Genomic DNA, 16,319 nt, shown 5'->3' with positions numbered 1-16,319 from the left:
TTATCTCATCTTATCTCATCTTATCTCATCTTATCTCATCTTATCTCATCTTATCTCATCTTATCTCATCTTATCTCATCTTATCTCATCTTATCTCATCTTATCTCATCTTATCTCATCTTATCTCATCTTATCTCATCTTATCTCATCTTATCTCATCTTATCTCATCTTATCTCATCTTATCTCATCTTATCTCATCTTATCTCATCTTATCTCATCTTATCTCATCTTATCTCATCTTATCTCATCTTATCTCATCTTATCTCATCTTATCTCATCTTATCTCATCTTATCTCATCTTATCTCATCTTATCTCATCTTATCTCATCTTATCTCATCTTATCTCATCTTATCTCATCTTATCTCATCTTATCTCATCTTATCTCATCTTATCTCATCTTATCTCATCTTACCTCATCTTATCTCATCTTATCTCATCTTATCTCATCTTATCTCATCTTATCTCATCTTATCTCAGCTTATCTCATCTTATCTCATCTTATTTCATCTCTTCTCACCTTGCTATCTACCATAACCCTCTACCCTACGTCTACTCTAGCCTTCTACCGTACTCTCTACTCTACCCTCTACCCTGACCCTCAACCCTACACTCTACCTTATGCTTCACACCAACCCTCCTACTCTTCAGCTTAACCCTCTACCTTACCGTCAACCCTACACTCTACCCTAATTTTCTACTCTATTCTACCCACTACCCTACCATCTACCCTAACGAACTACACAACTCTGTACCTTACCCTATACTCTACCCAATACCCTAACCATCTACCCTACCCTCTACCCAATACCCTAACCATCTACCCTAACCTCCACCATGCCGTCTATTTTACCATATAGCCAACTCTCTACCCTACCCTTCACCCTAACCCTCTACCCTACCGTCTACCCTATCATTCAACCTACCCTCTACTCAAACCTCTACTCTACCCTTTACCCAATTCCCTACCCTGACCTTCTATCCTACCCTCTAACCTCCACCCTGCTTCCTAACCCTAACCCTTCATCCTGTGTTGACCATATTGTCACGCTCCGAATCATCTTGGTGTCAAACAATGATTCCCAAGAAAATCTCTACTTGGTGTTTATCATTTTCGAAAAGAAACTTTCTACCGTCTTAATCAGGAAAACATGTGGGTGAAGAGCCCTCAGGCGCAAGGGTATACCCGAAAAATTATCGGCCTCGTTGAAGCACGGTACAGGGCATTTTCGACCTCATCCGGGTCGTTGCTGGAGTGAGGCAAGGATGTATACCTTTTATCAGGGTTCCTTTTATAAATGTTTCCGGTGATGCTTCATGAAGTTCTCCAAAGATTATTTCAATAATTAATGCAAACATTAAAAAATATGTGTTTATTTTTAGTTTTTCTTCCAGGATGAGCTTCTGCAAGATTTCCTTTAGTGATGTTTGTGTACCCTTCAAAAAATAAATGAAAGATTTTTCTCAGAATTCTTCCAGAAGTATCTCCAGCAGTTCTTCCGAGATTCCTTCAAAAAATCCTCAAGGGATCCCTCAGAAACTTATTGAGGGATTTCTTCTGAAAATTACAAATAATTTTCTATGCAATTGCTGCAGGGATTTATGCAGACAATCAATAACTCAAGCATTTTTTCTTTGGAATTGCTTCCAAAGTTCACCCAAAAAGAGTTTTTTTCAGGTATTCTCTCAGGCATTAATTTAGGGATTCGCCCAGAGATAACTTCAGAAATCCCCCTAGAAAATTTCTTCCAATAATCTCCAAAGGTATCACTAGTTTTATAAAGGATACCTCCAGACAACACACCATGGTTTTATTTTTAGAAATTCCTTCAGGGATTCTTTCAGAAATTCTTCCAGCATTTTTTTTGTGCAATTTCTGAAAATAAAACCGTGGCGAGATATTTGAAACAATTATTGCAGAAATCCTTGAAAGAATCGCAGGAGATATTTCTGAAATGCAGCACCAATTAAAAAAATCTTGTAGGAATCAAGCAATGCTGGAAGGAACCATTGGAAAAAATTCCGAAGGAATCTCTCTAAAAAGTTTATTTAGGAACTATTGTTAAAGTTTCTGTAAAGATCCCTAGAATAAAAAAAAACTCTTGTGATATTCTGAAGGAATTTCTGTAGAAATTTCTTAAAAACATTTCTGAATTCATTTAGAAATTCTTAAATTTATCCCTAGAGCTAATCGCGGAGAGAATTTGTGGAGATACATGGAGGAAATCCTTAAGCATTCTTTGTATGACCTCTCGCTGGAATATCTAGAGGAGCTCCTTCCCGAATCATTGAAAGTAATAATGCAAGAATCTCTGGAGGACTTTCTGCAGGATATTCGGGATAAACCCATGAAGCTGGACATCCTGGACATATTCATGCGTGAATTTCCATTGGAATCCCAGAGCAATTTTTGGACAAATTTCTGGTGGGCTTGTTGTAAAAAATACGTGTAAGGATTTCAAGAAGATTTTCTTATGCCACCCCAGAAAGAATTTATGAGAGAAACTCCAGGGAAATTTCTAAAGGAATCCCTGGAAGAATTCCTTTAAGAGGATGATTTTTCAAGGAAATTCTTGGAGGAATTCCGAGTTTTCAATTTTCTAAAAAAATTGCTAAAAGCATTTCTGAAGAAATCTGTCGATGATTTCCTGAAAGAATAATGGATCTGAAAGCATCTATGGACGAGTTTCTGAGAAAAACCCATGGAAGCTTTCTTAAATGGATTTTTTGGAGAAATTTCTAGGGGAATTTCTGGAGTAGTCTAAGTAATTCTCTAGGAAGCACAGTACAGGGCATTTTCATGCAGAGTATTGCACAACGGTCTCTTTTCCGATCCCATCCGGATCGTTGCTGGAGTTAGGCAAGAATGTATACAATCACCATTACTGTTCCTCATCGCAATCGACGAGATCCTGGTAGGTGCGATTGATCATGGGTTGCTGCGGCAGGCAGCTCGTTAACCATGGCTTCAAACTGACTGATGACGTTACTCTCCTAACCCAACGGCGCACTGATATGCAGAGTGAGCTCGATCTAGGAATCTAGACTGGCTCTCTTTTCCGCAACATCGTTACTTGCTCTGTTGTTTAACCCTCTAATACCCAACCCCGCCTTTAGACGGGGTATAGTTTGAGCATTTTTGTAATTTTTGTTTCGTGGAAAACCAAAGTTTTTGTATTTTTGGCTGATATTTAGGACTGTTTTGTATATCTCAAAATAGTTTTTGGTGTATTTTAAAGCGTATTTACATTTTTTTAAAATCATTGAAAAATTGATGTTTTAGTCACCTTCTAGAAGTCATTGTTTATTTTGTATTGAATCGCTACAAATAACATATTTTAATTTTTTCTCAAATCATTCTATCTTAGTTGTATAGTTTAAGGGAATCGAATACACTCTAAAATTATTTTCCTTAAAATTACACGGAAAATAAAATTTTCTATGAAAAAAATTTAAAATAAAAATATTTTAACAATAATCATAAAATCTCAAAATGTTTTCATCTCAAAAAATCCGTACCCCAAATAGGCTTCCAGGAAAAATATAAAACTGTGGGGATGTTCAAAAATAAAAATTATAAAAATCGAAAACTGAAATTCACGAAATCGAGAATTAAGAAGAATCATCTTCCAAAACATGTTTAAATCGATTTTAGATGACGAAGTATGATATTTAGATCAAAATCAAAAATTTGGGTATTAGAGGGTTAAGAAGCCGGACTATCGATTCGGAGTCGTAGGTTCGAATGCAATCAGTGTCAAGTGGTATTTTTTACAAATGTTTTTCTTAATTTGTTTTGCGTCTATTTCAGACACATATGCCGACTGGCATAGCAGGAAAAGGGCAAATAATTAGATGTCACCTCAGTTATTTAAAATTGCAATTAAAACCTGCAAAATTGGTTCTTCAGATTAATCTGAGAATGGTTTTTACTTCTTCGAATTTATTCCGGAGAATAAATTCACAAAATGTGCCCCATTGTATTACATCGCCTTGCAATTTAGGTTATTCTAGACATATGTCCTTCTCGCTCCTGCATTTATTTGCATGCATTGTCATACTTTTTGTTTGTCGGAGAAAACAGACATTACAAACCGGCCAAGTAACCCAATCATAATGTCCAGCATGAAGAGGCTTGCCCAGCCCCTGCAAGACATGAACAACTGCTGGCTGTTAAGAATTTATTCGTGTCAAGCTCAAACTAGACTCGGACTGCTCGGTCATGTCAGGAGGCCAGTTGAATATTTCATAAAATGCCAACCCAGTATATAGTACCCTTGTAGTGGGAAGGTAGGTACCAAATCCCAGGATGTGTCTCCTCTGCGCTGATGGAATAGAAATTTATGCGACTGAATTTTTAATCATCGCTCTAGCGGCGATCCGATGGGTCAAGCCTCTTCGGTGTGAACCATGGACCTAAAGGGGAGTTAGGGTATCTAAGGAGTAAGGTCAACCACCATTGAAACTGAGAGCAGTGTGGAATGCTAATTCAGTTGCAGGACGAAGTCGGAGTTCAGACGGCTGACAATTTGAGGCTAATCAAATTAATGCTAATAACTAGGGATTTTCCAATTTAAGCCCGGAAGATTAGAAGTGAAAATTGGTATCAGGAATCAATTGAGACCAGAGTCGTTGTCGTAATCAACGTCAATGTCTAGTTTCAAATTTAGAATCTTCCTTTTTGAGCCTCCAGCTTGCGCCTGTCGAGAACGCCTCCAGATTTAGTATCCACTGAGTGGTGATGACAAGAATTTAAACTAACTATCTGGAATAAAATTTATCGACATAACGGGCTATGCCACTTCTCTCACTCTAGATTGAGGTCTGCACTGCAAGCCAGTGCAGTGTAGACTTGGGAGCAAATTAAATTCTGAAGCAAATATCAGAGAATCATGAAAACGCCAATTGAGGTTTGATGGAATGTGCTATAGATACAGCCTGGGAATTCTTGGGGAGGTTGCGATAAAATGTTCAATTCAAGTTGCGGTGTTTGCGAAAGGGTGTCTTGTAGACCGAAAAGGGTCATTTGACCCAAGTGGCGCAAATAGCTTCAGACTTGTGCACTTTGCACGTCAATACCGTACTGCACCGAGGGAAAGCCTCCTCCTGAAACAAATTCCAATTTCTTCCAGCCGCATGCATAAAACAGGTGGCTCCCCATACCGCCGACCGACCGATAGAGACAGCGCCAGGTGCTACAGAATAAATACACCAGATGCAGAGGCTGTCGAAGATATTCCGGCCACAGTGACGATGAGTTCTGACCAGTTCTGACTGGATGCGGTGTGTCTGCATCACACTTGCGCTGGTTCACGTTGATCTTTTGACCCAACTGAACAAGGTGCTGTTGCTTTGCCTGAGGGAATTTTCTCAAAGTTCAAGAAGGGCTTCAGTGGTTAGAATTCCTGCTACGGACTCTGGAATTCTCGGCACCAATGACGACTTTATTTTTCGAAGTGCAGTGACGTTCACAGTTGTGAGTTGTTGTCTGGATAGAAAGAGCAGATCAAAAAATTGCAGACGTTCTATCGTCCCAAGAATAAGTAAAAATAGTGCATCTGTATTTTTGTTGATAGGAAGAGCCTTCACTATATTACTAATGACAACGTTTTGAAACTAGTGACATACAGCTGGTAAGGATGGTATCACAGCTGAACTCATCAAGATGGGCCCAGAAAAGTTGGCCACCTGTCTGCACCGGTTGATAGTCAGGATATGGGAAACCGAAAAGCTACCGGAGAAGTGGAAGGAAGGGGTAATCTGCCCCATTCACAAGAAAGGCGATCTTTTTGAATGTGAGAACTTCAGAGCGTTCACTATTTAGAATGCTGCCTACAAAGTGTTATCCCAGATCATCTTCCGTCGTCTGTCACCTAAAACGAATGGTTCAAGGAGAGTTATCATGTCGGCTTCATCGACGGACGATCGACAACGGACCAGATTCTCACCGTACGGCAAATCCTCCAGGAATGCCATGAGTATCAGGTTCCAACGCATCCCCTGCTCATTGACTTCAAAGTGGCATACGGCAGTAACTATCTAGTTCATTCAAATCTCGCCGGGGACTGCGACAAAGGTCCTCACGCCTACTCTTCAACATCGCTCTGGAAGGTGTAGTGCGACGAGCCGGGCTTAACAGCCAGGTTACGATTTCCACACAATTTGGACAAAGCACACAACTTTGTGGACGACATGGACATTATCGCCAGAACATTTGGAGCGGTGGCAGAACCGTACACCCGCTTGAAACGCGAAGCAGCAAAGGTCGGACTATCACAATCTTTCACAATCAGATACATACTAACCAATCTCAACTCATTCACCTTCGCAACCTCCTCCCCCCACCCATTCACTTACCTCCATGTGCTCGGCCAGATCTAGCATCTGCTCCCGGGTCCGCTCGCTCAGAATATGCCCCAGGGTGTTGCGCCACTCGACGGCATGATCGATAATGCTTCTAACTAGCGGCTGCAAATTAATCCGTATCGATTTGATGTCGTGATAGGGCCGGTGCCGCTCCAGGTCGTTCACGATCTGCGTGTAGAAGATGAACTTCTCGTCCAGTCGCACCAGCGGTAGGTTCTGCGAAAGAAACTTTTCGCAAACGCTCAGCTTCTCGTACATCCAGAGATTTTTGTACTTTTGCCAGCTGAAACCAAAATGCGGTCACCGCGACCACCGCGGAAGGAAAGCAAACATTATTAGAAGAGAAATTCCTGTCGGCACGGCCGGCGGCGCGGTCCATAAATTCGACCGGAACCGAAACCGGACGGACGGAACGGGAAACCGAAAACGCAATGAAATATTACCATTTTAAATATACCAGAACATCGGCCACTAAATTTTGGATAGTTTGTTGCAAGTTTATAACAAGTTCGCAAACTTTCGGAATCTGTAATGGGAGGGAAGAGATGAAAACAGGAAAAAGGGAAGAATGAGAGACGAGTAAACAAATTTATCAAAGTCAAATAAAATATCGATAAATTGTGCAAAACTGCAAGCAGCGTGTTCTTCTCGTGGCGAGCGACGAATCCGACGACGACGACGAGATGTGAGGATTGCGGTTCCAGGTATGATGAGACGATGCATGAGAACCAAGGAAGTGCAACTATTGAGTTATAACTTCGTCGTTTCTCATCGAGAAATGGTGCACCCCTTTTCCAGTGTTGCTGTGGCGGTAGGCAGGGGTTTTCAAATTTCTGAAGTTCGAAAGCAAAGCTAAAGCAAAGCTAAAGCAAAGCTAAAGCAAAGCTAAAGCAAAGCTAAAGCAAAGCTAAAGCAAAGCTAAAGCAAAGCTAAAGCAAAGCTAAAGCAAAGCTAAAGCAAAGCTAAAGCAAAGCTAAAGCAAAGCTAAAGCAAAGCTAAAGCAAAGCTAAAGCAAAGCTAAAGCAAAGCTAAAGCAAAGCTAAAGCAAAGCTAAAGCAAAGCTAAAGCAAAGCTAAAGCAAAGCTAAAGCAAAGCTAAAGCAAAGCTAAAGCAAAGCTAAAGCAAAGCTAAAGCAAAGCTAAAGCAAAGCTAAAGCAAAGCTAAAGCAAAGCTAAAGCAAAGCTAAAGCAAAGCTAAAGCAAAGCTAAAGCAAAGCTAAAGCAAAGCTAAAGCAAAGCTAAAGCAAAGCTAAAGCAAAGCTAAAGCAAAGCTAAAGCAAAGCTAAAGCAAAGCTAAAGCAAAGCTAAAGCAAAGCTAAAGCAAAGCTAAAGCAAAGCTAAAGCAAAGCTAAAGCAAAGCTAAAGCAAAGCTAAAGCAAAGCTAAAGCAAAGCTAAAGCAAAGCTAAAGCAAAGCTAAAGCAAAGCTAAAGCAAAGCTAAAGCAAAGCTAAAGCAAAGCTAAAGCAAAGCTAAAGCAAAGCTAAAGCAAAGCTAAAGCAAAGCTAAAGCAAAGCTAAAGCAAAGCTAAAGCAAAGCTAAAGCAAAGCTAAAGCAAAGCTAAAGCAAAGCTAAAGCAAAGCTAAAGCAAAGCTAAAGCAAAGCTAAAGCAAAGCTAAAGCAAAGCTAAAGCAAAGCTAAAGCAAAGCTAAAGCAAAGCTAAAGCAAAGCTAAAGCAAAGCTAAAGCAAAGCTAAAGCAAAGCTAAAGCAAAGCTAAAGCAAAGCTAAAGCAAAGCTAAAGCAAAGCTAAAGCAAAGCTAAAGCAAAGCTAAAGCAAAGCTAAAGCAAAGCTAAAGCAAAGCTAAAGCAAAGCTAAAGCAAAGCTAAAGCAAAGCTAAAGCAAAGCTAAAGCAAAGCTAAAGCAAAGCTAAAGCAAAGCTAAAGCAAAGCTAAAGCAAAGCTAAAGCAAAGCTAAAGCAAAGCTAAAGCAAAGCTAAAGCAAAGCTAAAGCAAAGCTAAAGCAAAGCTAAAGCAAAGCTAAAGCAAAGCTAAAGCAAAGCTAAAGCAAAGCTAAAGCAAAGCTAAAGCAAAGCTAAAGCAAAGCTAAAGCAAAGCTAAAGCAAAGCTAAGGCAAAGCTAAGGCAAAGCTAAAGCAAAGCTAAAGCAAAACTAAAGCAGAGGAATTCCTGGAGAAATCCCGGAGGAATTCCTGGCGGATATTCTGAAGGAATCTTCGGAAGGACTCCTAGAGGAATCCCCGGAGGAATTCTCGGTGGAACTCCTGGAGGAATTCCCGAATGAATTCCTTGAGGAATTCCCGGAGGAGTTCCTGAAGATACCTTAGAGGAATTCCCAGAGGAATTCCTGGAGGAATCCCCGTTGGAATCCCCGTAGGAATTCCTAGAGGAATCCTCGGAGGAGTTCCTGGAGGAATCTTCGGAGGAGTTCTGGAGGAACCCCCGAGGGAATTCCTGGAGAAGTTCCAAGAAGAATTCCAAGAGGAATTCTTGGAGGAGTTTCCAGAGGAATTTCGAGTAGAATCCTCAGAGTAGTTTCTGGGGAATTCCTCCAGAATTTCCTCCAAGAATTCCTCCGGGAATTCCTCCTGGAATTTCCCCAGAAATTCCTCCAGAGACTCCTCCAGAAAATCCTTGAGGATTTTTTCCAGGAATTCCTTCAGGGATTTCTCCAGAAATTCATCCAGAAATACCTCTAGAAATTTCTCCAGGAATTCCTCCAGAAATTCCTCCAGTAATTCATCCAGGAATTTCTCCAGGAATTTCACCAGGAATTTCTCCAGGAATTCCTTCAGCAGTTCCTCCAGGAATTCCTCCAGGAATTTCTCCAGCAATTCCTTCAGGTATTTCTTCAGGAAATCCTACAGGAATTCCACTAGGTATTTCTCCAGGAGTTCATCCATCAATTTCTCCAGCAATTCCTCAAGGAATTTCTCCAGGAATTCCTACAGGAATTCCACTTGGAATATCTCCAGGAGTTCCTCCAGAAATTTCTTCAAAATTCCTCCAGAAATTTCTGATGGCATTTTTCCAAGAATTCTTTCAGGAATTCCTCCAGGTAATCTCTTGGGAATTTCTCCAGGAATTCCTTCAACAATTTCTATGGATATTCCTTAACCTTTGTTGTGCATTGGGGTCATTATGATCCCTAAACGTGCACTAGGTCAGAGAGGTGAGTGCATTAGGAAGAAGGTTAAGGAATTTATCCGGTGATTCCTCCAGGAACTCTTCCAGGAATTACTCCGGAAATTTCTCCAGGAATTCCTCTTGGGAATTCTCCGGGGAGTTTTTCAGAAATTTCTCTTGAGGTTTCTCCAGAAATTCCTCCGGGAAATCCTCCGGGAAATCCTCCAAGAATATCTCCAGGGATTTTTCAGATATTTCTGCAGGGATTCCTTCGCAAATTCTTCCTCCAGGAATTTCCCTAGGAAATTCTCCGGGGATTCCTCCGGGGATTTCTCCTGGAAATTCCTGAAGGTGTAGCATTATCGTATCTGTAAAGAATTATTCTTTAGCATGTTTTTGAAAGATCATAAATATTTGATCTTGACAGTTTACAACTGTCCGTTTTCAAGCAGTCTTTCCCACATCTTTTAAAGTGGTGTTTTTCACATGCAGGACTGATGCGCCTGCATTTCTTCAAGTGCATTCCTCTCATGTTCCCACGAACAATGCTGGGACATGTCATTCACACCTAAATAACTTCGATTTACCACACAAGTTGTGCAACACTCTTGTTTCCCATACCGTACTCATGCTGAGTACGCGTATCACATTTCATACCCATAAATGCACACAATCCTTCTTTCCACTCGAAGCGCTGACCTAACCGAACAGCGCACAGTTCAAGCAACCACGTGTGAACGTTTACTTAATTGAATGGTAAACGCCCCTTTTCGTAATTATCTTTTCCTTTCCTTGGATTGGCTATCGTTCTGTTGCATGGATCGATAGGCTATTGATATGTATGCGTTTCAGCCTTCTCCAGAAATTATGTACTAGATTAAGCAGGTTAGCTTAAGCTTTGATTTTGAATAAAGACTCATTATTGTTTCAACTCTCAACAAGACTAGTAACTACTAAATGGCGATCAGTGAAGGTTCTAAGTCATAGACTTAGAGATTTTTTTTTACATTGTGCAAAACCAATAAGATGGGTAAAACCCAGTCAAAGCAGTACAACGAAAATGGTGAAGTGAAATTAACAACTATAGTGCACGCACAGTGAAGACCATGAAGAACATACTCTAATGTTGTGGCTGATTCTAGCCGCTGTGTTGATTCAATTAACAGTCACATTATACACCCTCTATAAGAGGAGAGAACGAAAAGTTGCTATAAAAGCAGCAAAGTCGGTGGCTGCGCTAGATATTGTATAAGTGAAACTATCGAAGCAAAAAAAAAAGTGAAGAATAGTTGCAGATATAGCTAAGTCCATACTAGCCCTATTTTGAAAACTCATTAAGAACCCAATTTGTGACCTTTTGTGGCAATGAAAAGCGAAAAGTAATAAAAGTGGAAGACAAACATTCATATAACACAATTATAATGTCGAAATCAGACCGACACGAGGTGGATGTGAAGTGAATAAAAGGTGACTCGTAACGTAAACCCATAGTTCAGAGGGTGCAGCGGAATGGAAACCAGAAAAAAGTGCAATCACACTAGAATGTGTAAAATTTAAGAGTATCAACTGCAGGCGAGACCACTACCGGCAGGAGCCGGTAGGCGGGATTCAATGGATCCGGATCGGCGATTTGACGAGATGCGGTAACGTGCAATAACAACTTTACATCACGACACATCACAGAGCGGGAGCGCGAGGAAATCAACATTGGTAATGTACAAAACGAAATCATCACAAATTATCACAAAATTGTTTATTCATTTATATATATTTTTTTTATGAGTAAATTTGTTTAATTAAAATGCATCACGAATGAATGATTATGAAAAGTTGAAATTGTTACACACCTATATAAAAAAATGCATTAACACAACTATTTCGGAAAAAACGTTAAGAGATAAATTAAGGCAGTGTAACGAGCTGTACAGCAGTTGTGAATCAAAATTAATTGATAATATTGACGATTTGTCAGATGAGCAATTGAACTCATTAATTTCAAAATTGAGGAAATATAATCAAGAAATTAAAGGTATCATAAAAATTAAATTAGATAAATTACAAATTAAGAAACGTGTAACTCCAAAAACTAAATTCAAACAGTGTCGTGTGGCAAAGGTTATATCGTGCGAAATGGCAGAAGAAAACGATAATCGTGTCCAACCAGTAGCTATTTTTGACATCAAACAAGCATCATCGATCATACACCCGTATGATGGTTCAGTAGCTGGATTCGATACATTCATCGATTCAGTGAAGCTATTGCAAGAACTAATACAACCGACACATATGGCAATGGCCGTCAAATTTATTAAAACAAGATTATCAGGAAAAGCTCGCAGTGGTTTACCTGATACCATAGTAACGATTGATGCCTTAATTGATCATGTTAGATCAAAATGTCAGGATACTACGACCCCTGATTCGATTGTGGCGCAGTTAAATACATTGAGACAACGGGGACCAATTACAAGTTTTTGTGAGGAGATTGAGAATCTCTGCAGCAAACTAGAAAATGTTTATGTTTCGCAAAAAGTGCCGGAAGATGTTGCGAAAACAATGACTACAAAAGCAGGTGTTAATGCCCTCATCAAAGGTGTTACCGCCAGCGAAACAAAATTGATTCTAAAAGCTGGAAATTATTCTAGCATTAAAGATGCTTTGCAAAAAGCTCAAGAATGTGCCAATGATGTTTCCACATCACAAGTTTTTACTATCAAAAGTAAACAACATACCGGACGTCAGGATAATAGATCTAATTTTCGCGGCAATGGTTTCAACAGAAACCAACATTATAGAAACCCCCCTAGAGGTGGTTTTAATCGTTTTACTCCAAGGCCTTATCCAAACTATTACCATTATTCATCACGTGGAAGATACCAACGCGGAGGTTATAATAATCGCGGACGATTTAATGATAATCGCCCACGGTTCGATAACACAAATCGAATATACATGGCAAATGTGGATCAGCTCCCTGGTCCACCACAATCTCAGAATCGCGATATTTCAAACAGAGCTCCTCAGCAACAGCAACAAAACCAGCAGCAGAGTCAACGTAATTTTTTAGATCAGTGTTAACTATAAATCTTTCTGCTTCCAATTTTATTAAGATTGGAGTAGAGATGACAAATTCAGTCTGCACTTTACTTGTAGATTCAGGTGCAGATATTTCTATTTTTAAATCTGATAAAATTTTGGTAAATCACAAAATAAACAACAATGTTAAAACAATTATTACGGGAATTACAGAAGGAGAGATTGAAACATTGGCTGTAACTGAGACAATTTTGAATTTTGGAAATGGCGTAAGAGTTAACCATTCATTTCATGTAGTTAATGCAAATTTTCCAATTTTAACTGATGGCATTTTAGGAAGAGATTTTCTGTCTCTCTTCAGATGCAATATTGATTATGAATCTTGGTTATTGAATTTTAATATTAATAATACACCTGTATCTGTTCCAATTCAAGATACAGTTAATGAGAATTACATAATCCCACGAAGATGTGAAGTAATACGTAAGATTAAAGATTTAAACATCACAGAGGACATGGTTTTATTTTCTCAGGAAGTTAAACCTGGTCTTTTCTGTGGTAATGCAATAATTTCACCTAATTGTCAGTATGTTAAATTCATGAATACCACTCTACAACCAATTAATGTTTCAAATGTTGACGTAAAGCTTATGATGGAACCACTGACTAATTACCAAATATTGAATTTTCGGAAATCCAAGAAACCTGATACCACACAAATGAGAAATAAAGAAATTTTGGAGCAAGTTGACTTGACAAACGTTCCTGATTTTGCAAAAGATGATTTAAAGAAATTAATTACAAACTATTCGGATATTTTTTCACTACCAGATGAGCCAGTAACTGTAAACAATTTTTACGAACAGACTATCAATACCAGTGATCCAGTTCCAACTTATATACCAAATTATAAAACCATTCATTCCCAAAGTGATGAAATTCAAGCCCAAGTTAATAAAATGCTGAAGGATAACATTATTGAACCTTCGGTATCGTCATACAATAGTCCAATACTTTTGGTTCCGAAGAAATCAACAGATGATAAGAAAAAATGGCGTCTTGTCATAGACTTTAGACAGCTCAACAAGAAGATATTAAGTGACAAATTTCCTTTGCCAAGAATAGATTCAATATTGGATCAGCTTGGTAGAGCAAAGTATTTTTCAACTTTAGATTTAATGTCGGGATTTCATCAAATCCCACTGGATGAGTCTTCGAGAAAATTTACTGCTTTTTCGACCCAATCAGGTCATTACCAATTTACAAGATTACCGTTTGGATTAAATATTAGTCCAAATAGTTTTCAAAGGATGATGACTATTGCAATGTCTGGTTTGACACCAGAACTCGCTTTTGTTTATATCGATGATATAATAGTCGTAGGTTGTTCAATGCAACACCATTTACGCAATTTATCGATAGTGTTTGAAAGAATTCGTAAATATAATTTAAAATTAAATTTGGCAAAATGTAAATTCTTCAATACAGAAGTTACTTATTTAGGGCACAGAATAACCGACAAAGGTATTCTGCCCGACAGTAGTAAATATGACGTAATAAAGAACTACCCAGTTCCGAGAAACAGTGACGAAGTTAGAAGGTTTGTAGCATTTTGCAACTACTACCGTAAATTCGTCCCAAATTTCGCAACAATTGCTTATCCGTTGAATCAATTGTTAAGAAAAAATGTAAAATTTGATTGGTCATCAAAATGTGAGGATGCTTTCAATGCTCTTAAATCATTTTTGATGTCACCAAAATTATTACAATACCCTGATTTTAAGCAAACATTTATATTGACTACCGACGCATCTGATGTTGGATGTGGCGCGGTATTATCACAGAATATTGATGGCAACGATTTACCTATAGCGTTTGCCAGTAAAAGCTTTACGCTTGGTGAAAAGAATAAATCAGTAATTTTAAAAGAATTAACAGCGATACATTGGGCTATCGATTATTTCAAAGCTTATTTGTATGGACGTAAATTTGTAGTTCGTACAGATCATCGCCCCTTAGTATTTTTATTTAATATGAAAAATCCGACATCTAAATTAACTAGGATGAGATTGGATTTAGAAGATTTCGATTTTTCCATTGAATATATTCAAGGTAAAACAAACGTTACTGCTGATGCATTGTCACGTATAATAATGACATCAGATGAATTAAAATCTAAAAGTATATTTACTGTTAATACTAGGTCAATGACAAGGAAGAAAGATAATGAAACTAAAAATGAACAACGATATTCCAGTCAAATTAATGTCGATAATAAGCCTGATCAACTTGTTATCTATATGACAGAGAAGCCGACTGAAGCTAGAAAACTACCAAAACTTCGAAGTATAGTGGAAAATGAAAATTTAATTTTTACAATGTATGAAGCGCAGAAAAATAAAGTTATTATACGAATAACAACACGATTGCGAAGTATAAGACAAACACTAGTGTTTGCACTTTCAGTGTTAGAAAAAGAAATGAATATTAATAAAATTGATAAAATTGCACTTTCGAGTCTTGACCCAATTTTTAACATGGTATCTAAAGAAACTTTTAAAGAGTTAACTCTGAAATCAATCAAAACATTACAGATTATAATGTATAATCCACCCAAGTTCATTAGTGATCTTGGAGAAATTCAAAATATACTCAAAAACCATCATGAGACACCAACTGGAGGACATATAGGTCAGCATAGACTGTACCTCAAGCTTAGAGAAATTTACAACTGGACAAATATGAAAAGTTCGATTGCTCAATTCATAAAGGCCTGTGAATTGTGCAAGTTGAATAAAATTACCAAACACACAAAAGAAAAATTAACAATTACCAATACCCCATCTAGACCATTCGAAGTGATAGCTATTGATACCGTAGGACCACTTCCAAAATCAAATAATAATAATAGATACGCTGTGACTATACAGTGTGAATTGACTAAGTATATAGTTTTAATTCCAATTCCAACTAAAGAAGCGAATGTAATAGCTAAAGCTTTGGTTGAAAATTTTATTTTGATATATGGTAAATTTTTAGAGTTAAAATCAGACCAAGGATCCGAATACAAAAATGAAGTCCTTGGCCAAATATGCAAGTTATTACAGGTTAAGCAAACTTTTTCTACAGCCTACCATCCACAAACGATAGGTTCATTGGAAAGAAATCATAGGTGTTTGAATGAATACCTAAGAAATTATGTCAATGAACACCATTCGGATTGGGATGATTGGTTACAATTTTATGCATTTACATATAATACTAGCCCACATACTGATCATGGTTTAACGCCATATGAATTGGTTTTCGGAGTTAAAGCAAGAGTACCACACGAAACATACACAGATAAAGTTGATCCAGTTTATAATTTTGATCTCTACAGCACAGAATTAAAATTCAAACTTCAAAAGTCACATGAAACTGTAAAACAAAAATTACTTGAACAGAAACAAATTCGAAAAGAAATAAATGATCGTTCAACGAATCCGATTCAAATCAAAACAGGAGATACAGTTTATTTGCAAAAGGAAAATAGACGTAAATTAGATTCATTCTATACAGGTCCATATAAAGTAACATCGATATCAGAACCAAATTGTGAGATCATAAATTTGAAAACGAATCATTCATCAATAGTTCACAAAAATAGATTAATTAGATCATAAGAAGTGTTAGTTTATAAACCCGAGCCTAATCTCATAAAAAAAAATAATGGAAATCAAAAAATAGTAAAAAAATGAGATAGGTCAATATTCTTAGCATTAGCTGAGAAGTGAGAAATTCGGATAGTTTTAAGATACATTTTATTTTATTTTGCAACTACATATTCCAAATATTT

At 37.9% G+C, this 16,319-nt stretch overlaps 1 protein-coding gene across 1 annotated transcript in view; it reads right to left on the bottom strand.

Annotated features, from left to right (window-relative positions):
* The window catches only part of LOC109398557 (dynein axonemal heavy chain 10), a 341,003-nt gene that overhangs the window by 195,214 nt on the left and 129,470 nt on the right, over positions 1 to 16,319 (bottom strand). Inside the window, 2 exon segments of the mRNA XM_062847206.1 lie at positions 6,357 to 6,648; positions 6,809 to 6,891. Coding sequence (XP_062703190.1) covers positions 6,357 to 6,648; positions 6,809 to 6,891 — 375 coding nt within the window.

Source organism: Aedes albopictus, chromosome 1 (genome assembly GCF_035046485.1).
Source record: "Aedes albopictus strain Foshan chromosome 1, AalbF5, whole genome shotgun sequence".
Taxonomy (NCBI): Eukaryota; Metazoa; Arthropoda; class Insecta; order Diptera; family Culicidae; genus Aedes; species Aedes albopictus.
This window is presented reverse-complemented; position numbering and strand designations above follow the sequence as displayed.